This window comes from Onychostruthus taczanowskii, unplaced genomic scaffold (assembly GCF_017590055.1).
Source record: "Onychostruthus taczanowskii isolate IOZ18803 unplaced genomic scaffold, ASM1759005v1 scaffold19, whole genome shotgun sequence".
NCBI lineage: Eukaryota > Metazoa > Chordata > Aves > Passeriformes > Passeridae > Onychostruthus > Onychostruthus taczanowskii.
In genome coordinates, this window is record NW_024499128.1 from 11,911,340 (window position 1) to 11,935,319 (window position 23,980).

Sequence of the window (23,980 nt, forward strand, 5' to 3'; positions counted from 1 at the left end):
GAAAGAACTGCATATAACAAATACATGGAAAACATCAAATCTAAACCCCTAAAACATCACTGGGAAAAAACTGCATGTTACAAATAAAGAACTGCACATTACAAATAAAGAGCTGCACATAACAAATACATGGAAAACATAAAATCTAAACCCCTAAAACATTACTGGGAATGTCCCCATGGCCAGTTTCCTCCCAGGGGAGCCGTGCTGGGGGCAGCTCCTACCTTGGGCTGGTTGTAGTTGCTACACTAGAGTGTAGAGTTCCACACTAAATAATTACAGCATTACAAATAAATGGAAAATATAAAATCTAAACCCCTAAAACATCACTGGGAAAAAACTGCACGTTACAAATAAAGAACTGCACATTACAAATACACGGAAAACACAAAATCTAAACCCCTAAAACACCACTGGGAAAGAACTGCACATAACAAATACATGGAAAACATCAAATCTAAACCCCTTAAACATCACTGGGAAAGAACTGCACGTTACAAATAAAGAACGGCACATTACAAATACATGGAAAACACAAAATCTAAACCCCTAAAACACCACTGGGAAAGAACTTCATGTTACAAATACATGGAAAACACAAAATCCAAACCCCTAAAGCACCACTGGGAATGTCCCCATGGCCAGTTTCCTCCCAGGGGAGCCGTGCTGGGGGCAGCTCCTACCTTGGGCTGGTTGTAGTGCTCCATGGACATGGTGATGACGTTGACGCCGATGATGAAGGTGATGAAGAGGTCGAGGTAGTGGCTGGTGCACAGGCTGTGGATGTACCTCCTGGCCGGGGAGTAGTCGGCGTAGTAGGGCCTGCGCTGGGCTTCTGTGGGGACACAGGGGACAGCCATGAGCCAGGGGGGCTGCAGGGCTGCTGGCCACCAGCACGGGCCCGAAGTCACCTCCCAGCTGGAGACGGGTGGAGAACAAAGGTGGACAAACCATGGGGAGTGGCTGAGCGATTCCTGAGTGATCCCTGTGTGATCCCTGAACGGTCCCTGATTGATTCTTGTGTAACTCCTGAGATTCCTGAGTGATTCCTGAAATATTCCTGTGTTATCCCTGAGTGATCCCTGATTATTTTGTAAATTCTGAGTGATTCCTGAGTGATCCCTGTGTGATCCCTGAACGGTCCCTGATTGATTCTTGTGTAACTCCTGAGATTCCTGAGTGATTCCTGAAATATTCCTGTGTTAGCCCTGAGTGATCCCTGATTATTTTGTAATTTCTGAGTGATTCCTGAGTGATCCCTGTGTGATCCCTATGTGATCCCTGAGTAATTCTGAGTGATCCCTGACTGTTTCTGAGTGATTCCTGAGTGATCCCTGTGTAATTTCTGAGTGATCCCTGAGTGATTCCTGATTCTTGTGCAATTCCTGAATGATCCCTGTGTGATCCCTGAGTGATCTCTGTGTGATCCCAGAGTGATTCCTGATTCTTGTGTAATTCCTGAATGGACCCTGAGTGATCTCTGTGTAATCCCAGAGTGACCCCTGAGTGATTCCTGATTCTTGTGTAATTCCTGAATGGACCCTGAGTGATCTCTGGGTGATCCCTGGGTGATCCCGCCTCCCACCACAGCCAGTGGGTTTTTTGGGATGAGCAGACTCTGGTGCCAGCCAGGTCCTTCCCTGTGTCCCACAGTCTCCTCCTGGCATGGGAAGCAGGGGAGGAGCAGGATGGACACGGGACCCAAAGCGAGGGAGAAGGTTCAAACCCAGCAAAGCTGCAGCTGCAGGAGGCAGAGCTGGGGCAGCGCTCATCTCTCCCAATCCTGCAGGTGCCAGGAATAGCCCAGGTGGGAGGAGAACATGCCCTGAGCTCCAGAAGGTTTTTTGGGGCCTTTGGAAGGCCTAAGGAAAAGCAGCAGGGCATTCCTGAGGGATGGGAGCACACAGGACACAGCCACAAAGCGCTTGGCTCTGCCAGGACAACCAGCACAAGCTCCTCTGGAAAAAGAAATATACATTTATATTTATAAAACAGATAATTAAACAATATATCTAGGGCTCAGGGCATGGCTGCGTCTAAAATCATCCACATGAATTTTATATCTCTGCCTCTGGTTGTCATTCCTCCTTTCTTTCTCTTCAAAATGTGGAAATTTCTGCCTGTGACCAAATTCCTGGGAGTGTTCCAAGGAGAGTGTTTAGACCCCAGGACTGCATTTACTGCCTGTGCCTCTCTCCAATGAAAGTGTGACCACAGGGATGGCTGTGGGCACTCAAATTCCTTTCAAGCTGCAGCAATGTAAATATTCTGAGTTTACACGAGGCCAAGGCAGCATTACTGTGGATTTTACAAGTGGAAGAGACACCGAGGTCACACCAAGTCAGAGCAGGATTGCTCCTCACAGAGAGGGGATTTTGCAAATATTTCAGCAAATTCAGCTTTCAGTGCATGAAGAGCTCAGAAGTTGCTTCACCTTGACAATAAGGAGGGAAATGAGTTCAGAAGCACTCAGTGCCCTCCTGAAATCCAGCTCCCATTCCTCTCCTCCTGCTAATACCTTTCAGATGGAAGGACTCTCGAAAAGTGGGAGTTGTTTTTTTGTTTGGTGCAACTGATGCCAGATCAGAATCCAAAACCTTCAAATTAATTGGATAAAGGGAAACAGAATCTGCAGCTCCCTTTCAACTACATTTTTTTTTCCTGGTAGTTAAAAGTACAGTGGAGGCATTTGAAAAACATTTCCTTCTGACCAGGGTCACCAAGGCTTTTTTTTTTAGCTCTGCTAAGGGGTGTGGAAAAACAAGATGAAAGCAACCAGAGTTGTTTTTGAATACATTTTTTTTCCTGTTGCTTTCATGTGCCTTAATCCTACGAGTCATCTTGGACTGCTGGGGCTGTCTGTGCTACTGAGCTCAGCCTGCCTGAAAAATAATAATAAAAACATTGCAGTATAATATTTATTTCAGCCTGTACGATGTGCTTTCATGTGTTTTCAGGATTACAACATCCTTGTCCTTTTTTTTTTTTATTGTTTTTAGGGAAATGTCTTCTTGGGAGTGCAAATAACTCCTTGGGAGGTCTGAGAATACCCTTAATAGTTAAATGTAATATTAAGGGACTATTTATTAATGATAAATGGTTGATTAATGGATTTCAGGAGATGAGCAGGGATGAGCTGGCAGCACATAAGGAAAAGAGGTTGCAGGTGGTTTTAACCACCCCTCACCTGCCCAAACTCCTGATTTATTCATCATTCAGCAAAAGATCAGGTGTTTATTCTGTTTTATCAACTGATTACAGAAGGAGAATCACAAGAAGACATTTTCTCCTGTCAGGCACTGAGCTGAAAAATCTAAATTTCCTGGCAGCATCAGAGCTCCTTCTGTCCATGGGCTGGAGAGGAAAAACCAAGGAGGAAGCAGCCAGGCCCAAAGGTGGCTCTGTCCTACAGCACAGAGGGCTCCCTCAGCCCTGCCCAAATTCCTGCTGGGAAAACTTAGGACAGGCTTAACCCGAGGGAGCTCCAGGTGAAGCCTGGCTCCTTCAGGATGCACACAGCCCAAAGGCACAGGAGGGGACAGGGAAGGAACTCCAGCAGGGGAAAACATCCAAGGAGAGCTGGCGTGGAGGTGACAGAGGTGACAATAACCACATGCAGCAGGGCCATGCTCGGGGGAACCCCATGCAATGTCCACTCCAGGAGATGCTGCCCGTGCTAGGCTGGCAGAGAGGGCAGGAATCTGCCCTGGGATGTGCCCAGAGAGAGGAGGAATGTGCCCAGGGATGTGCCTGGAGGGAGCCAGGATGTGCCTGAGGAGTTGGGGTGTGCCTGGAGGGAGCAGGAATGTGCCCAGGGATGTGCCCAGAGGGAGCTGGGATGAGCCCAGGGATGAGCTCAGGGAAGTGCCCAGGGAAGTGCCCAGACAGAGCTGGGAAGTGCCCAGGGATGAGCCCAGGGAAGTGCCCAGGGATGTGCCCAGGGATGAGCCCAGGGAAGTGCCCAGGGAAGTGCCCAGAGGGAGCTGGGATGTGCCCAGGGAAGTGCCCAGGGAAGTGCCCAGACAGAGCTGGGAAGTGCCCAGGGATGAGCCCAGATGAGCCCAGGGAAGTGCCCAGGGAAGTGCCCAGGGATGAGCCCAGGGAAGTGCCCAGGGAAGTGCCCAGGGAAGTGCCCAGCAGCCAGGGCTGGCTCAGGGGTCCCAGGAGGGCCGAGGGGCTGCAGCAGGGTGGGAGCAGAGGAGAGCAGCCCCACACAGCTCTGGCAGGACAGGCAGAGCTCCAGGGCTCCACAGCCCCAGCTCTGGGCATTCCCAAGCCCTTCAGGGTTGTCAGCACAGCAAAGAGCTCTGGGCTCCTCCCAGTTCACGTTTTTAACTCTTAGAGGGAATTTTAACCCCCAAATGGTGTTGAGGGTTCACTGCACACACCCCCAGTGCTGCTGGCACAACCAGAGCTGTGGGATCTATGGGAGAACCTGGGTGAGGAGGATTCTGCTCCATGGGATGTGGGCACAGCCACCAGGGGAAGCCAGGATCCACTGCTGATCCCAGCAGGCAAAACACAACCTGTGCCTTGGGCTCTCTGGGAAAATGGGCTTTGGGATCAGGCTGCCATCAGCCAGCTGCCAGATTTCTGTCACCAGGGAATGGTTTGGGGTGGGAGGGACCTCCAAGCCCATCCAGTGCCATCCCTGCCATAGACAGGGAGACCTTCCACTGTGCCAGGCTGCTCCAAGCCCCGTCCTGCCTGGGCAGGTTTGGGTTCTTGTAGGTTTTTGTCCATTTTCAAAGAATTCCAGGATGGTTTGGGTTGGAAGGGACCTTAAAGCCCATTCCATTCCACCCCTGCTATGGGCAGGGACACCTTGGACACCTTCCACCATCCCAGCCTGGCCTTGGACACTTCCAGGGATCCAGGGGAAGCCACAGCTTCTCTGGGAATTCCATCCCACCCCCTTTCCATCCTCCCAGGGAGGAATTCCTTCCCAATATCCCAGAACCCTCTGGCAGTGGGAATGCATTCTCCTTGTCCTGGCACTCTGTGCTCTGTAAAAGCTCTCCCTCCATCAAACACAGACAAGTTTCCCTTCAGCTGCTGGTTTGAACTGGTGGAAGTGCAGGAGGGAAAAAAGCAACCATCAAAGAGATAAAGAAAGGAAAATCCCAGCCTTTCCTCCCCGTAGCTTTTAGATGCTGGCTAATACTTGAATCTCACCTCTCTGCAGAGTATTTCAACTTTGCTTGTGGTTCTGCTGACATGGAAATTAATGAAGCCCCGTCCTCCCCTGGCTTAAAAGCATTTTTAGTTGGCATTACAATTCCCAGCTCCAGCTCCTCCATTACAATGCTCTGCATGAAACATTAGAAAGCCCTAATGGGGTTATTCATGCCTGGAACAGAGCAGCTCTGTACCTGCAGCTGCCTGGAAAAACAAGCAGCAGGGTTTGAGAATTCCCTGCTTGGAAACTCTGACCACTCAGGGATACAGCACCTAAAATTGTAGTTCCAGCTCAAGTGATTGTGCTGGATACAGAGAGGGTTGTGGCACTGAGAGGCTGTTTAAATTCAAATATCACCATGTGCCACCCTTTAGAGAAAGGTTCCAGTCACTGCTTTGAAAGGCATCTCTGCTGGGGCTTAAAATTTCCCTCATCCTTCCACAATTCCCAGCTCTTTTCTGGTGGGAAAAGCCTCAGAGGAACAGATTTGTGGCTGTTCTCCTCTCATAAAGCTGAAATCAGGGAAAAGTATTTCTGAATTCTCAATTTTTGGGGTCTTCCTGAAGGGACACCAATGAAAGGCACTCTGCTCCCAGCTAGAGCTGTGATTTCCAGCTTTTCCAGCTTTTCCTGCTCTGCTTTCAGCCCCCAGTGTGACCCAGACCCTCCTGCAGCCTCTGAAGGCCAGAGCTGAGCAGACCCAGGAGGGCTGGATTTGGATCCCACAGGCAGAGCAGATCAAGCTGCTCCACGTGTTTTTAATGAAAACCTTCAATCTGGGGAGGTTGCCTTGGGTCTGTGTCTTCTGAGAAGCTCATTAAAAGGCTGAGAGCAGCAGGATTGTTAAATTGCACTTGGAGGTAATGGATGGAGCAGGGACAGCGTCAGGAAAAATATTCTGGTTTATCTTGATTTTTCTTTTTCCCTTCACATAAAAAAAAGTTCACTGAGCAGTTCTGCCTTTCAAACCACATCAAATGCATTTCTCAGTGTCCTCACCCCCTGCCCTCTGCTCTCCCTGAGCAGAGTGAACCTGCTGCCAATCCCTTCAGCAAACTGGCCTTCAGATGGGAAAGAAGAAATGTTTTGGAAAGATTTGAGATGGTAACAGCAGAGAATTGGGCTCAGAGGGACAGTTCTGCTGAAAAATCACCCCAAAACAGGTGATGAGTCCCCATCCCACCTGAGAAGGAGCTGGGTCCTGCTGCAGGGCTGAGTTCTCCATGAAACAATCCCTCTGCCAGGCTCTAAATCCTGGATCCAGCCTGGGATTGGTACCCAGATCACCCAGCTGAGGTTTAACCCATTCCAGGGCTGTGTCCTCCATGGAGCAATCCCTCTGCCAGGCCCTAAATCCTGGATCCAGCCTGGGACTGGCAGCCAGGATCACCCAGCTGAGGTTTATCCCATTCCCAGCCTGCCAGAGCTCCGTGGTGCATTCCTGTGTGTGCAGAAAGGACAGATCCCCCAGCCCTCAATCCCCAGGGGACCAGGGGACATCACAGACAGGGGACAGGACACACAGACAAGGTGCCAGGCAGACAGCAAGCCCAGAGGGTGCATTTGTGGCCTAGGCTGGATTTTCCTCCTGTTAGAACACAAATTCTTCCTCCTCTCCTGCTCTGCCCAACGCTGGGAATGCTGACTGAGGTCAAAGCAGGGGTCTCTGTCAGCCTTCCCACATTCCTCCCTCCTCTCTCTGGGGTGACCAGGCTGCTCCACAGGGGTGACACAGAGTGCTGGGACACATGGAAGCAGTGGAAGGGACACATGGAAGCAGAGGAAGCTGCCAGCTGCTGTCACCATGCAGATCCCACAGCTCCACGAGCACACACACACTGCCCACAGTCACAGCTCACATCTTTCTGAGTCTGCCACGGTTTTTTCATCAAATCCATCAGTCACCTAAATCACCCAGGAGGTTCAAACCCCTCCCAATTGAAACAAAAATACATCCCCTGAAATGGAAACAGCAATTTCCCCAGAGTGTAGCAGATATTTGGGTTCACCTTGTTAACAGCTCCAGTTTGGATGCCAAGCTGTCCTTGCAGGTAGAGCCAGACATTGTCAGGGAACCTTCTGGAAGCCCAGCACATGGCCAAATGTTTCACTTCTCATCTGCTCTATTGACTTGATCCCCTTCCAGAAATCTGTCCTCCTCCCTGCGTGCTCTCCATGAAATGTTACAAGGCTCATCTGTGCAATGGCTGGGCTGAAATAGCTCCTTGGAGGTGGTGGATAAAGAGGGACAATGTCACAGTGTCCATCACTTTGACAGGGACTGGCTCTTTCTGTGTCTGAGCTGTGGAGTCACAGCCAGGCTTTAATAAGATTTATTTCCTAATCAGGAACTGAGCTGTGCCTCCATACCTGTGCCCCTGTTCTCTCAAAGGATGCTTAAAATTGTCTTTTTTTTTTTATTTTTTTTAATTTCATATAAACTTCGAGTTTATCTGAATGTCTTTTAGGTCAGCACATTGGGGCAGAAGCTGCACAAGGAGGACCCCTGGGACCCTAAAACTGATTCTCCTCCCTGTGCTGGAAATGCTGCCTTCAGTATTTCCACCCTCACACTCCCAAAGCAAAATGGGAAAAGGGGAAGGAAATTGCATTTGAACTCTTGGAAAGCTCTGGGGAGACTCAGTGTCTGAGCTGGATTTCATTTTGAGCCAGGCACTGCACTCACAACTGGCTAAAATCAAAAGGGCTTGGCCCTCCCTGTGGTGTCATTAGGGTCCTGTGGGGACAGCAGTGCCACCATTTAGTGCTGAGGTGTCCCCTGGCTCTACCAAGGAGCACCAGGGGAGCAGGAGAGGGACTGTGAGGGACACAGCTCCTGCCCCAGGCCTGGAGGGAAGCAGGGAATGGGATGGGGTTTCTCCCAGCACAGCCTGTGCTCTGTCCTTGGAACTGGGCTGCTTTTCCAGCTGGAAATGGATATCTATGGCTTGATGTGTGGGACACAAGCAATCTGTCACAATGTTTGGTCCTTCCAGGAGATGACATGGCCAGGCAGAGTCACAGCACTGCTGCAAGCAACCAGGGCCAGAAAAGCTCAGCCCTACCTCTGACTAAGCTCAGCTTTGATCTCAGTGGCCAAGCCAGGTTTGCTCACCTCTCAAAAATGCCTGGCAGGCTCTCCCTGCTCACTGAGACTTCTGGGAATGCTTTCCTGGCAGATTTCCTGGGAATATCCTCCCAGGTGCAGCCTGCCCAGGGGAGGTGGGAATGGGCAGGTTTGGGGCAGGAAAGGAGGACAGGCTCAGGTGGTTTTGGGGTCTGATGGTCCCTATGAGATCCACTGAGGAGGAAATTTTGGCTAAAGGCCTTTTTTGGCTAACGGCCCTGCCCCATGCCAGTGTTCCAAGGACAAAATGAGTCCCAGGACTGAGTCCCAGCCTGGAATGGGACGAGCATCTCATGTCATGGCCATGCTCCCAAGAGGAATTCTCCCTGCAGCCCCACCCTGGGGCTCCCCTGCTGTCCCCTGGCTCTGTCCATGCCCCCATGCAGTGTCTGTGGCATGCGGGGCCATGCTCCAGGACTCCCAAACAGCATCAGCACTGGTTCAGCTGAGAAAAGAATCCCCAAATCAAAGCCCACCGCCATCCTCAGATGCAGGCGGCGCGTTAAGGCACGGGGGAGCCTCGGAGTGGCCTCCAGGCACAGGGGGAGCAGGGAAACTGTTCACCCCCGTGTCCCTTGGTGCTTGGGACAGCATGGCCTTGCAGAGAGACCTCTGCTGGAGGAGCATTTTCCCCCCAGCCAGGTGAAAAGGTGACATTTCCCACCAGGACAATCCCAAGGTGTCACCAGCCCGAACCTTAAGGCACCGCCAAAGAGGTAACGACGAAACACAAACCTCGTGAACCCCAACAACAAACAAACAAACAAACAAAAAACCACCAAAACCAAAAAGAAATCTTGCTTTGGGAGCAGGCAGGGCTCAGAAAGATTTTGGTTTGTAAGGCACTCTACCGACCAGACAGGTACATCTCCTTACTCCTGCGCTTTTTCTCCAGGCGCCGCAGCCGCTTCTCCTCCCGGCGCCGCGCCTCCTCCGCCTCCTGGTGCTGCCGGCACTTGTGGAAGTTCTCCACCACCACCCCCACGAACATGTTGAGCACGAAGAAGCTGACGATGAGCAGGAAGGAGATGAAGTAGAGCAGCATCCAAGGGTTGTGGTTCTGGATGGGCTGTGGGGAGGGAAAAACGAGGGAGAAGCGGCACAGAGCGGGTGGGTTGAGTCAGTTTTTTTGGAGCAACAAGTTGTGTGTGGGGAGGAGGGGAGGACTGGGAGGAGGATTTTCCCCAAGTGTTTTCCTTTCATTCACCTTCTCACTGACTAAAATTTTGCTGTTTGGTATAAAACCCACCCAAAACTGCCTTACAGGATTTGGTTATTTTGGTATTTCACACAGCTTCAGCTAAATCTCAGTGGCTGAGCATCATCCCACCAGCAAGATTGTTTCCGCTAAAGATAGGCTCCAGATTTTAAATTTTTTCAGATGTGGGTTCCTGCTTAATGTCTCTCAGTTGTTACCAGATCTTCAGAAGTGGGGGAAATGAAGACCAAAGTGTTACTGTGGCTCTGGCTGGGTTCTACTCATGCGAAACTCGACTTCCCACAGAAAACGCCACGAAACTCACAAACTGAATGCCTTCTCCACAACATTCCTGGTGGTTTCCCATCCTCAAGCACCCTCATTCTAATTCATTCTACATCTTCTCATGTAGGACATGTCAGAGCTTGTCCTACATGGGGAGCAGCCATGGAAAAGCAACTCCAGAAAATGGAAAACTGGCAGCTCAGTGAGCAAAAGGAACCTCAAGGAGGTTCTACAGCTCTGCTCCTTCTTGGAATTTCAAAGACCCTGGAATGCCCAGGCCTGAGGCTGGAGAGAGGGCTCTGCAGGACAGGTACCTGTTGGTCAATGCCCACGGCATCCAGCCCGTCGTACATGATGTTCACCCAGCCGTCCTTGGAGGAGAGGACAAACAGGGACATCAGGGCCTGGAAAACAGACAGAAGGGGTTGGTCTTGCCTTTCAGTCCCCAGAGAAGGAGCTGCCAACTCCTCCTATGGCCTGGCCTGCTTTTCAGCCATGTAAAGCACTTCATTTTCTTCATTTGCAAACAGAACAGCAAGAAATTTTGAATAAGAGAATAAGAGGAATTGCATCCCAAAGCAGTGGCTTTAGGACTACACTCCTAAAACCAAGGAATTGTACAACTGTGGCAAGAGATCAAGGGTTGATCTGATCCATTTTTACACATTTAGGGTACAAAGATTTCCAGATAAAGTCATAGAATGACCAAGAATGGAAAAGGCCCCAGTGATCACCAAGTGCGACTATTAACCCACTGACAGACAATTGCAACATCAATTTTGGAAACTTCTTGGCTCCACACCCTCCTGAAGCCACACATTGCAAGTGTCCACCCATGAAAAGCTGGCAGAGAAAACCCTGCAGGGAGGACTTTACCTGCCCCAAGTTGTCAAAGTTGTACTTCCTCCGGACCCATTTGTAGTGAGCGTTGGTGCAGTCGGCCTTCGTGGTGATGTTTTTGACATCAGGGCCATCACAGTAGTAGAACTTGCCTTTAAAAAGCTGCATTTGAGAACACAAATTTAAAAAAAAAAAAAAAAGAACAAAAATATAAGCAGCTTTGAAAAGTCTGTTCTCTGATTTATCCTTCATTCCTGCAGTAGAGCTCATCAGGGAGGTCTGTCTATTCTCCTAATCCTGAGATCCTTGCTGGGAGCAGCTGCCAGCCCCACCCTGGATCATTTCTCTTAAAGCCTGGCTCTTCTTCCCAAACTGAAAACTTCCTTTGGAGGCATTTCAGCCCATTATTTCTACCTCAACTCCAGCAGGTGAGAAAAGCAGCTTCTTTTGTGCAGCAGTCACTTACAGGAGAAGGAAATACTTTACCTGACTACCTCAACTCCAGCAGGTGAGAAAAGCAGCTTCTTTTGTGCAGCAGTCACAGGGGAGGGAAATACTTTACCTGGACCCCTAAAATCCCAAAGATAATGAAGAAAGCACAGCAGATGAGAACGATATTCCCAATTGGCCTCAAGGAGGAGATCAAGGTTTCCACCACCAGCTTCAGACCTGGGGCTCTGCTGATGACTCTGGAAAAAAAAGACAAGACAATGAAGCTTTTTACTGTTATGCATGTCCTGTTATCACCCAGCTGCTTCTCCTCTGCTCTCTGAGGCTGGCCCAACCCTCTACCTGCAGGCAGGGAATTCTTCAGACAACCAGAACATTCCCAATCCCATCAGATGGAATTCAAAGTGACAGCTGGGCAGAGTGAGGAGGGGAGACTCCCTGTGGGCAGGATATCACAGAGTTCCCACTGTGGGAGGTTTGTACCTCACTCCAGGATCCTGATCCCTCCAAGGCCCTGATCCCAGCACAGGGACACAGGCAGGACCCTCCTTCCCCTCCCAACACATGAACGCCTTCCCAGTGGGCCTGGAGAGCACATCTGGTGCTCCTCCTGCAGTAGTGGCCATGACAACTTTCCAAACAGAGTAATTCCAATTTGTTTCCTAATTAGTTCCTGAACTGGCTCTTAGCTAACAGGAGCCTGTGATCAGGTCACAGTCCCGTTGGGAAGCAGATTCCTGGTGTGCTCTGAGGCAGCTTTGGGGCGTTGGGAGGAGCAGGAGTGTTGCTTTCCTGGGGGAGAGCCTGGGGAATGCACTGCCCTGCCCTGGGGATGTAGCAGTGGAACCAGCCCAAGCCAAGCTTTCCTAGGATGAGCCAGGTGGGAGTTTTGCCTGAAAAACATCAAAGTTGTTTTTAGGATGGGCTTGTAGGGGGGTGAGTCCTTGCAGGGAGCTGCAGCTCACACGGATAGTGATGCCTTGTGCCCGCCAAGCCCAGAGAAAAGTGTTTTGTGCTGCAACATTTCCACAGGGCCTTGTTTGAGAGAAATCATGTGGAGACTGAACTGCACCTCCAAAGTGTTAGGAGTGGTCCCTGGAGCCATCCTGTGCTCAGTGAGGCCGTGGTGAGAGGTGATGAATTCCTTTCTATTCATAGGATCTGGCCTAGTTATTCTCAAAGACCAATTCCCTCTTTCCCCCTCCCCTTTCCTCATGGACTGCCCGTGCCCTGAATTCTGTTCCCACTTCTGTGGGTCACACATGGTGAGTTGTCCAGGGTGTCCTGGGGAGCCAGCACTGCCAGGGGACCCTGGTGCCACCAGCAGAACAGCGAGGAGCCAGAAACACTGATTTCCTGGTCACTAAGGTAACACAGAGCACCAAGAGCTGTTGTTCTTGTGGTCTAAAACATTCCCTCTTCCTATCACTCTCATCAGCACGGCTTTGTCCCAGAAAGTTTCCAGGTTTTTGGAGGTGACTGTCTCATTCCCCTGAAATTTCAGAAAAAAAAAGGCTCCTGTTTCTTGCCAAGCAGGATGAAACCAGAAAAGGAACTGATCCAAATCCCCTCCAAGCATTATCTCTCTTTGTTGCATAATCATAACCAAAATACAAATTATCTTTACTCCTGTTCTCAAACACTGGAAGCTCTGCCCTCCTGTGCCTGGCTGAGGGAGGAGCTGCTTTGCAGGGATGTCTGGCAGGGTTAGGAGAGCAGGGAAGGATGCTGGAGCTTATCAAATCCTCAGAAGGATGCTGGAGCTTATCAAATCCTCATCAGCACCTGTTCAACTGCAAATCCCTCTTTGCTGGGGAATGCCTGTGGTTGTGCAGTGGAAGAAGGATTTGGGAAGGGCTGATAACGCTGTAGTGTGGAGAAGGCTCTGACTGCCCTCACCACGGATTCTGACAACACCTCTCACTCCAAACTCCAGCCTGAACTGGAGAAGATGGATCTGAACTCATTTCACTGTTTCCAAACAGTTTCTCACCGAGTTTAGAGATCCTCAAAGATGTTTCTACCCGTGTTGTCTTTCAGTTTTTTGTGCTATTAAGCAAGACCTTGTGCATTTCCCAAACTCTGATTTGTCAGCCCATACCGGAGAGGTCTCAGGGTCCGCAGAAGCCTCAACACACGAAGGACTCCCAGGATTTTGGCTCCTCCTGCTGATGCCATGGACACAATGATGTCAATGATGGATACAAAGACCAGCACTCCATCCAGGACGTTCCAGCTGCTCTGCAGGTACGTGTTCTCCCCAGAGAAAAAGCCAAGAGCTACCACCTGCAGCCAGGAGAAGGGAGATGTTGAAATCTTCACCCTGGCATGCTCTGGTCTTTGCCAGAATTTGCTCTGGGCCACGGGATGAAGCTCTAATTACCTTAACCATCATTTCAGCCACGAAGATGGCAGTGAAGATGTAATTAGAGACACTTAGGAATATCCTCTCCTGGAAAACACAGAACAACAAAGAAACACCAGTTAGAAACCCAGCATTTATCTTGCAGGGTCTGGTCCTGAGGAGATGAAGATCTGGATGGGAGATGGAGGAAGGAAATGCCTCTCACCGTGCTCAGGGGGTCGATGTCTGGTCTCTCCAGAGCTATGGTGATGCAGTTGAGGAAGATGAAGACCAGCACCACGTGGTCAAACATTTTGTGGGCAATGACCTTCTGGCACATCACTCGGAACCTGGAGAAAGGTGAGGAAAACAGATCCTTCAGAAGTTTGGGTCAGGAATAGGCTCTTCCCCAAAGCCCTCCTGCTGATGTGCCACCAGAAACAGCCCAGGTGGTGAGGCAGCATCTCCACAGGCCATGATTATCATTAATTATTAATTATTACTAATGCTGGCTAAACCACTGACAGTAACGGGGTGAACCACACAGTTCTGCCCACACCGAACTGAAAACTTCACCTCAAAATCAGGAACTGGATTTCTAAAACTCTGAAGGATTTTTTTCCAAGGGGAACTGGCTAGGAAGGCAAAATTCCATTATCTCAGACACCTGCTGGGCTGGACTTTCACTGGAATTTCTTACCTGTTCTGTGGGGAGAACACGTAGAGGGACCAGTTCTCGTGAGTCTTGCACCACTGGGGTTTGTAGGGCTCCAGGGCTTTGCGGATCCGGTAGCAATAACTCTGGATAAAAAAGAAGGAACACCTTTTCTTCCTCTTTTATTTTCCTGCCTCTTCAACTTTCACAGTGGTTTTGTGGAAGGAGGGGGCAGTAAATGGCTTTTTATTGCATCTGTAGGCGGTCACAGCTTTTGGGACAGAGCTGTGGTGGCCATTAACACAATTGTCCAAGAAAATAATGAGGAAAGGGTGGGAAAAGGGAAGAGACGGACAGGATAAAGCAAGACTTCTGGGAAGGTGTCATTTTGGAGATACAGAGTTGTGCCAAAACCAAAAAGGCCTCAAGCAACCAAAAAGTGAAGTGGAAAACATCAGTTTTTAAGCTTTCATGACACCAAACAGCTCCTGTGAGTAAAGCCATTCACCTGTTGTATCTGCAGCTCATTTTGGAGGGGGACAATCCCAACTGGCCCAACAATGAGGCATTTTTGGAAAAAAAGAGGAAGTTTTACCTCATGGGATTGTCACAGGCCTGTGGCACTCACATTCTCTGAAAAAATTCCTTTGCCCAGGATTTTTCTCCTGGGAAGCTGAGAAGCCTCAGAGAAAAGGAAAACAATTCTTATCTCATTTGCTTCTCCCGTGTTTTTCTCCTTTGGAATGTGTTTGGAGATTGTTTCATTGGATTCTGGTGTGAGTTGTTTTGACTCTTTGGTCAATCAGTGCCAAGCTGTGTCGGGACTCTGGAAAGAGTCACGAGTTTCATTATTGTTTTTTTAGCATTTAGTAAGAATCCTTTCTGTATTCTTTAGTATAGTATAGTATAGAATATATGTAATATAGTGTTATAAAGTAATAAATTAGCCTTCTGAGAATGTGGAGTCAGATTCATTATTCCTTCCTTCATCAGGGCATTTCCCTGCAGATACAATACAGGCCTGAAAAGATCTCCTAAAAAAGGGATCTTCCAGGAAGCAAAGGCCCATCCCTCAGCTCGGGATAACACATTTCCACCCGATTTCCACCCATCCTTTTAGGAATGGATAACCCACGAGCAAATACAACACAGGCCTAAAAAGATCTCCTAAAAAAGGGATCTTCCAGGAAGCAAAGGCCCATCCCTCAGCTCGGGATAACACATTTCCACCCGATTTCCACCCATCCTTTTAGGAACGGAAAACCCACGAGCAAATACAATACAGGCCCAAAAAGATCTCCTAAAAAAGGGATCTTCCAGGAAGCAAAGGCCCATCCCTCAGCTCGGGATAACACATTTCCACCCGATTTCCACCCATCCTTTTAGGAACGGGAAACCCACGAGCAAATACAATACAGGCCCAAAAAGATCTCCTAAAAAAGGGATCTTCCAGGAAGCAAAAGCCCATCCCTCAGCTCGGGATAACACATTTCCACCAGATTCCCACCCAATTTCCACCCATCCTTTTAGGAACGGGAAACCCACGAGCCCCCAGCTCCCTCAGCACTCACATCCTCCACGTCATCCTCGTAGTCCAGCGCGTCCTCCTTGTGCGCGTCCACCCTGAGGAAGAACTCGGCGGCGCCGTGGCCCATCTTGCCGTTGCAGCCGCGGAGCTCGGCGGGCAGCAGGGCGGCGGGGCCCAGGCCCAGCTGCCGCACGGAGGGCACCCGCAGCAGCTCGGGCAGCTCCTGGGAGCCGCGGCGATCCAGAGATTCCGCCCGGCGCGGCGGCGAGGGCCGGCTGGGCGTGCTGGACTTGGCGTCGTCCGAGTCGTCGTCCGTGCTGCCCTTGCCCTCTCCGGACAGCAGCGATTCCCGCTCTCCCGACTGGTTCTTCTTCTTGAGGCTCGGCGCCCGGCCCAGGCTGTTCCAGCTGGAGCGGCGGCTGCCCCAGGTGCTGCTGGTGGCCCAGTTGGCGCAGGGGGAGCTGCGGAGGCTGGACTGGGAGAGAAGGGAGGTGTGGGAATCCATGAAATCAGAGGGTTTTGGGAAAGCTGCAAAAGGCAGGCCTCGGGGAGGGCACCATTTATTGCCGGCCGGAGCGATGTACAAATCACGAACGGGATGGGACTGCCAGGAACGTGCCTTGAGCTGTTTTATTTTCCAGCACCAGTCTCATTACATGGTTATGACAATGGGAAGATGCCAGCAGCTCACATCCCAGGCAGCAGGCAAAGAACTTAATGTTACAGCTTACTTTATAAGTTTTTTGACCAATCACACAAAGCAAAAGCATATTGGCAGTAGTTCCATCCAACCACTATAAGACCACGTACCTTTGGTTAAAACAATACTTGCTTATTTCAAATACAATACCTGTTGTAAGCCTTAAGATACAAGGCACAGAGTTCCATTATTAAGCTTAGAACTTCCTAATACCTCGCTAGATATACTTCTCTGCAGCTTAGGGAGTTATTCTAGACAAGTGTTAATCCACAGACCATTGTTACATTTGTCTTTACTTTTCTACTCCTTATATAATTTTTTTGCTGACCTATCTCATGGCTACTGCTTAGCTCTAATCACAGTTCTGCTGTCTCTGAGGCCTGCCTTTTGTAGCTTTCCCAAAACCCTCTGATTTTATAGATTCCCACAGAGAGGGAGGGAGGGGTTTTTTGCCCCCAAAAGATTGGGGAGTTTTGCCCAGATTGGTGAAAGTCACGGCCTCCCCTTCCGTGTGGTGGTTTTCTGTTGTTATTTTGAGGTTTCTTGGCTAATGCACAACTTAATGTGGTGGGTTTACCTGCTTCCAAAGCAACAGAGGGAACTTCCCACCATCTATACATTTTTCATGTGTGTTCATAAAGGAGTGTCAGCTTTCTCTGTAGTTTAACAGACTGTTAATTCTTAAAGCGAATTACTAATTGGTTTTTTGTCAAACACAAAAGAAACTGCTAGCAGCTTCTCTTAAAACATCGCTGCCAGGGTGCAAAACCAACACAGCACCACTCTGATTCCAGCCTTGAGATGGGAGCATCCAGCCAGGGCCACGATTGAATACCTGGAGCACAACATCCAACCCTCTGTCCTGGTGACTCCCTGGCAATACCAACTCTCCATAAAAATGAACCCAAAGACATCAATAAGGGGCATTTGGCTGAACTTTGATCACGTTCTGGTAGTTTCAGCTCACAACTTCCCTGCCTTCCAAAGGGAACCTGAGTCACCCAAGTGCCTGGTGGGAATTGTGCCCCTATTTCCATTACTTTCCTCCCATTTGCTGCGTGAGGAAGTGGAGTGAATGTTCCTCCTCCACAAATTTCAGTGCGTGTCTGCACACTTGGGCAGGTACCAGGCATTTCCCAGGAGGAGAGAGCTTAAGATCAGCACAGAAAAGCCAGCAGGAAAACTCCTTTTCCCTCCACGGCTTCCTCCCAGCACAAACCAAGGCAAGCTGCCTTCCTCCTCCTCCTCCTCCTCAGTGCAGCCCTGCCTGCTTCCTCTGCCTCCGGCTGGTGGCACTGCCACGCTCCCTGAGAAAGGATGGGAAGGATGAACATCCCTGTCCAGCAGCTCGCACTGCCACGAAAGCCCAAGGCAAACAGCAGTCAGCTCTGTTTGCTTTTGAAAGGCATGAGGTTGACTAAGCAGCTTAGCAAGGGGGATGGTGGCTGTGCCTGGGCGTGAGGTGCCTTCACGCTCTGCTGCCTTGATTTGAACATGATCTCGCAGCTCTGGAGCACAGGAGTGGGACGGATAAACAGCAGCAGAAATCCACTCTGCCTGGTGCCTCTGCTTCCTGTGTGCCCAGAGCTGCCCTCCTCCCTCCCTGCTGCAGGCACAGCAGCAGCTCAGCCAGATCCTGGCATCGGGTGAATGTCACAGCCTCTTTGGGAACTCTGTGCCTTCCAAAGGAGTAGTGGAATTATGGAATGGCTTGGCTTGGAAGGGACTTTGAAGATCATCTCATCACATCTCCTCATTCCAAACCCCCTCAGCCCTTGTTCCATCGATTTCCCCTCCAACAGGGCTGTGGGACTGTCACCAGAGCTCAAGGGAAAATGCTTCATTCCCCTGACATGGCATAAATTCAAGACACAACCTCAAAACACCAGGGGGGCTGCAGGTCTCATCCTCACAGAACACCTGACAGCTTCTCCAAGACATCCCAAATGGCTGGTGTGGCTGGAAATGATCCCTGCTCCTCCTCTGAGGGGTCGGGGGCAGCTGGACTCATTCAGGTTTTGGCTCTCCAGTGGGATGGTTTGGCAAGGCTTCCAGGGATCCTGGTACATCCCTGTTTTCCCTTTCCATGGACTCACTGTCCCTGGCTGTTCTGCTGTCACTGCCCTGCCCCAGCTCTGTTCTCCTCCTGCCTTTCTACACTTTTCCCACCTCCACCATCCCCCTTTTCATTTTCCAGCAACGCCTGTCCCCAGTGTCTCACATGACCCTAAGCTGAGCTCAGCCAGTGCTGATAACACCAACCTTGTGGCATCAACCCCTGTAAGTGCCATTCCCTCCATCCTTGTGGGTCCCTTCCACCCCAGAACATCCCACCACCTGGAAACCAAGACCCCCACACTGCTCTGTGTCACTTGCTGGCCACGAGAACCTACCAAGGACTTCTGGTCGTAGCCCGTGGGGTCCAGCGAGGCGTTGCTGCCTCTCCTCGAGTCCCCGAGGGCGTGCAGGGAGTCCAGGTGTGGGGAGCACTTCGGGGTGGGCATCGGGGTGGCCGCCGTGCGCATGATGATGGGCGGGGGCACGGCCCCCCTGCCCTCCAGGTGCCCATTTGGGGTGACAGCCAGCGAGTACATCTTCATCTCTGCATGGAAGGGGACAGAGTGCCACCGTCATATTTTCTGAAAAATCCAATCGCCCAGGGTTTCGCTCCTGGGGAGCTGAGAAGCCTCAGAGGAAAAGGAAAGCAGTAATTATCTGGTTTGCTTCTCCTGTGTTTTGCTGCTTTGGAATGTGGTTGGAGATTGTTTACCCACAGGTGATTGTTTCATGTGAATTGTTTTGATTTATTGGCCAATCAGGGTCAAGCTGTATGCGGGCTCTGGAAAGAGTAATGAGTTTTCATTATTATCTATTTATATATATTTATTTTCTTGTGTTATCTTTTTAGCCTTCTGTAAGTATCCTTTCTGTATTCTTTAGTACAGTTTAATACAGTATTCTTTAATATAATATAGTATCTTAAAATAATAAATTAGCCTTCTAAGAACATGGAGTCAGATTCATCATTCCTTCCTGCCACAGGGCACCCTGCAAATACAATAAGAGAGGACACCACGTGAGGGGACACTGCTCCTGGGGAGCTGCAGGAGCTCTGCCAGGTGGAGCTGTGGGCAGTGAGATCCTCCCAAGGTGCTGAAAGGCCATGACCTCTTAAGGGGCCTTTGGGAACTCAGTGTCCTCCAAAGGAATTGTGGAATGGCTTGGAAGGGATTTCTGCCTCAGCTTCCCCAAAAAATGGCTCTGCCCCTTCCTCAGCTGAATTCCATCTGCTCCCCACAACCAGCATCTCCTTGGCTGAAACAAATCCTGGTTTAGAAGCATTTGGAGGGATCCTCACAGAACTGGGAATCAAAGGAAGCAGGAACTGAAGAGGCTCCTGTTTGCCATCATTCACTGTTAAAATGTGTGATCCCTTTTTGTCACCCCTCTGGCTGCAAAGTGAAGGCTGTCACCTCCAATTCCATGTTTTTGGTACACCAGAGCAGTGTGGGCCTCCCCTCAAACTGACTGCCAGACCCTCCTGGAACACAAATGAGCAGCAACATTTTCCATCCATCAAACCTCACCCAAATGCATTTTGTGTGGGAAACCAAAAGGAACAGATGAGAACTTGATTGATTGGAAAAGCTGCCGAGAAGTGGGGTGAGAACATTGCTGTCAGCAAAGCACTCTGTGCTAATGGTGCAGGAGGAGGGAGGAGACACAGCTAAAAATTCTTGGGGAACGTTTAAATTAGAAAAACATCTGTCTAAAGGAAATATCAGTGCTCATTTAGCCTCCCCTACACTTTGCAGAGCTGCTCTGGTGACTTTGCAATCAGATTAATTGCTAAATTAACTGGATTCTTTCATTGTGGAAGCAGAGCTGTAGCTCCCAGATTCCCAGGAAAACGCAGACACAAAGCCCCACCTGTTGCTCTGAAGTCTTTCAGCTTCTCAAACTCGTCCTCGAAGTTGGCAGATGTCTTGTCCTCATCCGTGTCTGACCTGTTGGCATCTCCCTGCAGAGAGGAGGAGGGTAATTAACAGACACAATTAATTAGGATTCCTCAGCAGCTCAGAGCTACCTCTGCTCCCCGTGGGTGGCTTATGCCAAATTCCCTCTGAGACCACCCTGGGAATGGTCCCAGGCAAGTCCCTCTCCCTTGTTTTCACTCATTTGGACAGAAAGGACCATGCTGTGGTTGTCACCATGTCCCTGCCTGCTCCAGGAACAGCAAATCCCAGGGGAAAACATCCCAGAGCAGCTGGAATTGCAGGAATGACTGAAAAATCTGGCACGGTGGGGCTCCTTGTTTGCTCTCTCCGTGATCCCTGCTGAAAGCACTTAGGGTTTGATGTCAAAGGGTGTCAGAGGGTTTTAATTCCCTGTTTGACAGCACTTTCAAATTGACTTAGATCTGGAAAGCCTGATTTGCTTTCTCCGTGCTGGCTGGGATTGTTTTGGGAAATCTCTTGGCAACCTGAGGCAGAGGGAACGAGGCCAGTTTGCCTGGCAGCCCTGCAGCAGCTCAGGACAGGGAACAGCCACCCTCACCCTGCCTTTCCTCCTGGGAGCCTGCTCATTTTCCCTTCTGGGCAGATCTGCTACCAGAAACGATCAGCCTGGGACAGAGGAGCCATCCTCAGGTTCTCCTTGCTCAGGGAGGGATTCCAGCGGAATGCCAGCAGGACTCTGGCTGGATTCCTCAGCACGGCAGAAATCTGTGCAAACTGACAGCAAAGGGCTGGATTAAGGAGCTGATCCCAGAGAAAGGAGCACAGTTCCTTGCCTGGTGCCTGGACAAACCCCCCCAGTTTCCAGAGGCACGGTGCTGAAGTGGCAATGAAGTTCACTTTGCTGTGATTTATTGCCAAGTGCTGCAGCCAGGATGAGTGAACGGCTCGAGCTCCCCAATTCATCTTTGTTTCACAGCAGAAAAACCAGTGCAGAGCGGATGAAAGATCTGCACAATTTTGGAAGGTTTGCCTGCTCTCCCAGAGCAGCTCTGGGGGGGATTTCAAAATGACATGGGAACGGTGTAAACACAAATATGCAATTATGGCCCTGTTTGAAGTCTGGCTACTTGTACTAAACACAAATGTACTAAAAATGGGTTTGTGGCCATTTAAGTCTGTTCTCTTCTAGGAAAACTCCTGGCAAACTTGCTCCAGAGGCAGATCAGGAGCTGGGATCAGCCTGAGAGTGTGTGTTGTGCTTCACAGGACAATTTTTAGTGTCCTTGCTGAAATCCTGCTGATGGTTCTGAATTGAGAGCAGCTCTCAGCTGTCCCAGGAGTCCCTCTCCAGATAAATAAAAGGAACACCTGAGCAAATGGAGGAGAAATTCCCCTCAGACTCCTGTGATTGCTCAGAACAGCCCCTGTCAGAGGGCAAAGAGGTCAAAACAAGAATTCTGCCCCATTCCCAGCATAGCAGAAGAACCAGGGATGACAAAACCAAACCCAGCTCCACGAGAATTTGCCTTTGGTTTGCACTCAGAGCAGCCTGGTTTGGTGGAAGGTTCCCTGCCCGTGGCAGGGGGTTGGAACCAGAACTTTAAAGTCCCTTCCAAGCCAAAACATTCCAGGATTCCACAATTTCTCAGTGCAGTGAGAGGAGCCCTGGCAGCTGAGAAGGGTTTTGTGTAATGCCTCTCCCTGAGACAAGTGACAAGCCCACAGGCCTGATGTCAGGATTGATAATAAATGGGAGTGGAGAGCAAAATGTGCCCTGCAAATGCCATGCCTGTGGTTCCTGGCCCTTGGGGCGAATAATCCAGGCTGGGAAAAGCAGAGCTTGCACACATTTAAATCATGGTCTGTAACAGCTCTGAAAGGAGCCATTAGGGCTGAGCAGGGAAACCACAGCTTGTCTGGAGGAGCCATCAGGCACTCAGAGAGCTCTGGCTTCACATCAGCACCAGGTTCAACCTCCCAGAGGGCAGGGGAGGAACAGGAGCTGCTCCCTGCAATGATCCCTGAGAGGAGAAAACCTCCTTGCACCTCAAAGCATCGTCCTAAAGATCTGAGAATTCAATGTCAGGAACTTGGGAACAGCTTTAGAGCAGCTGTGCTCCTGACTTTAAATATTCCAGAAGGGACAGAGCCCCAAGGAAAGGACAGGGCTCATCCTGCCTGGTCCTCAGGGCTGGAACTGGCTGGAACATGTGGAATCACAGGACAGAGCCATGGACAGCACCATGAGGGGAGAGTCCTGCCTAGAACTCTGAGCTCCCTTCAGGGCAAGGCAACCAGCCCTTATCAAGGGAAAACAGCAGATTGGATCTTTTTGGATTTTAGTAAAAGTTTTGAATGTATTGAAGCCTGAGTCCCACCACGCAGAAACACAAACCACGGGGTATGTGGGAGATTTGGTGAGTAAAATTAATGCTAAATTATTTCTTCTAAATCACACAGCAGACTGTGTAGGAGATCAGAGTCCTGGTCCCCCAATTCCCATTCCACATCCAGTGGGCTTTAACTGCAAAGATTGACCAGAAGTGCTTCACGTGCCCAACATGGATCATCTGCACCCCTTAAATTTAAATTTAGGGCTGCAAAGATTAGTTCAGAAGAGCTTTGCATGCCCAGCCCAGCTCATCTGCACCCCTTAAATTTAAATTTAAGGCTGCAAAGATTGATCCAGAAGAGCTTCATGTGCCCAACACAGATCATCATATCCTTAAATTTAAATTTAAGGCTGCAAAGATTGATCCAGAAGAGCTTCAAGTGCCCAGCCCAGCTCATCTGCACCCCTTAAATTTAAACTTAGAGCTGCAAAAATTGATCCAGAAGAGCTTCAGGTGCCCACCCAGCTCATCTGCACCCCTTAAATTTAAATGTAGGGCTGCCTGCTTGGGTAGATGTTTCCCTGATGGATCATCCCCACACGTGTGTCAGCTCTCTCCCCCTTCCCTCGGCCTGGATGTCTCACCTCTGCTTGGAATCCTTCCACCAGGATGGCCACCAGCAGGTTGAAGAGCACGTAATTGCCAAAGGTCATCAGGGCCACGAAGTAGAGGGCGGCCCAGGAGGAGGTGGAGGCCATCCCGTTGTAGAGCACCACGTTCCAGTCCTCCTGCGTGAGGATCTGCAGGGAAAGGGCAGCCCTGAGCTCCTGCACTCCTCTGTGCACTGAAATCCTGCCATTTCCCCTCTCCTCCCGACCTTTCCGCTGGCAGGTCTCATGAGATGAGGCAGCAGGAATTGCTTTTATCAGCTCTTTGCATGTTGATTTCGGATCACCGTTGTGGAAATTTGCCTTTGTTTAGATCTTTGCACCTCTGCTGGCCAAGCCTGCCCTCCCTGCAGGAAGGTCTGGCACTGCCCTGCCCAGACAGGACACTTTAGATCCAAGATATCCCAAGGTGAAGGATGCACTGTCCTAATCCCATTATTTCCTGGAGGTGTTGCCTCCTTTGATAACCATCAGAAGATAACAGACCTGAGGCCTCAGATCTTGTCTCCTTTCAGGCTGCTCTTTAGAAGGCAGCTGGAGCTGAAGGAAAGGGTAAGGGACAGGATATTTAATGAGATAAATGACATTGGGTGGCTCCAGAACCTCAGGGAAGTTGTTTCCTTCAGGTAAAAACATTGGGCAATAAAAAAATCCCCATCACTGCAAAGCTTTGCTCTGAGGGATCTTCCTCAGGGATTTTCACTCTCCAGCTTC

The 23,980-nt window shown here is 50.0% G+C and overlaps 1 protein-coding gene across 2 annotated transcripts in view; it reads right to left on the reverse strand.

Annotated features, from left to right (window-relative positions):
- CACNA1H (calcium voltage-gated channel subunit alpha1 H) overlaps positions 1-23,980 on the reverse strand; it is a 160,144-nt gene that overhangs the window by 26,660 nt on the left and 109,504 nt on the right. Inside the window, exons 14-26 of one of the 2 annotated variants that reach the window (XM_041401730.1) lie at positions 23,243-23,398; positions 20,237-20,327; positions 18,700-18,908; positions 15,650-16,081; positions 14,124-14,224; positions 13,650-13,773; positions 13,463-13,531; positions 13,181-13,365; positions 11,192-11,318; positions 10,666-10,791; positions 10,104-10,193; positions 9,183-9,375; positions 684-835 (exon numbers count right to left, since the gene is read on the reverse strand). In XM_041401730.1, the coding sequence (XP_041257664.1) occupies positions 684-835; positions 9,183-9,375; positions 10,104-10,193; positions 10,666-10,791; positions 11,192-11,318; positions 13,181-13,365; positions 13,463-13,531; positions 13,650-13,773; positions 14,124-14,224; positions 15,650-16,081; positions 18,700-18,908; positions 20,237-20,327; positions 23,243-23,398 (2,055 nt within the window). Of the gene's footprint in view, positions 1-683; positions 836-9,161; positions 9,376-10,103; positions 10,194-10,665; positions 10,792-11,191; positions 11,319-13,180; positions 13,366-13,462; positions 13,532-13,649; positions 13,774-14,123; positions 14,225-15,649; positions 16,082-18,699; positions 18,909-20,236; positions 20,328-23,242; positions 23,399-23,980 lie in introns of both variants that reach the window. The other variant, XM_041401729.1, reaches the window with a different exon arrangement.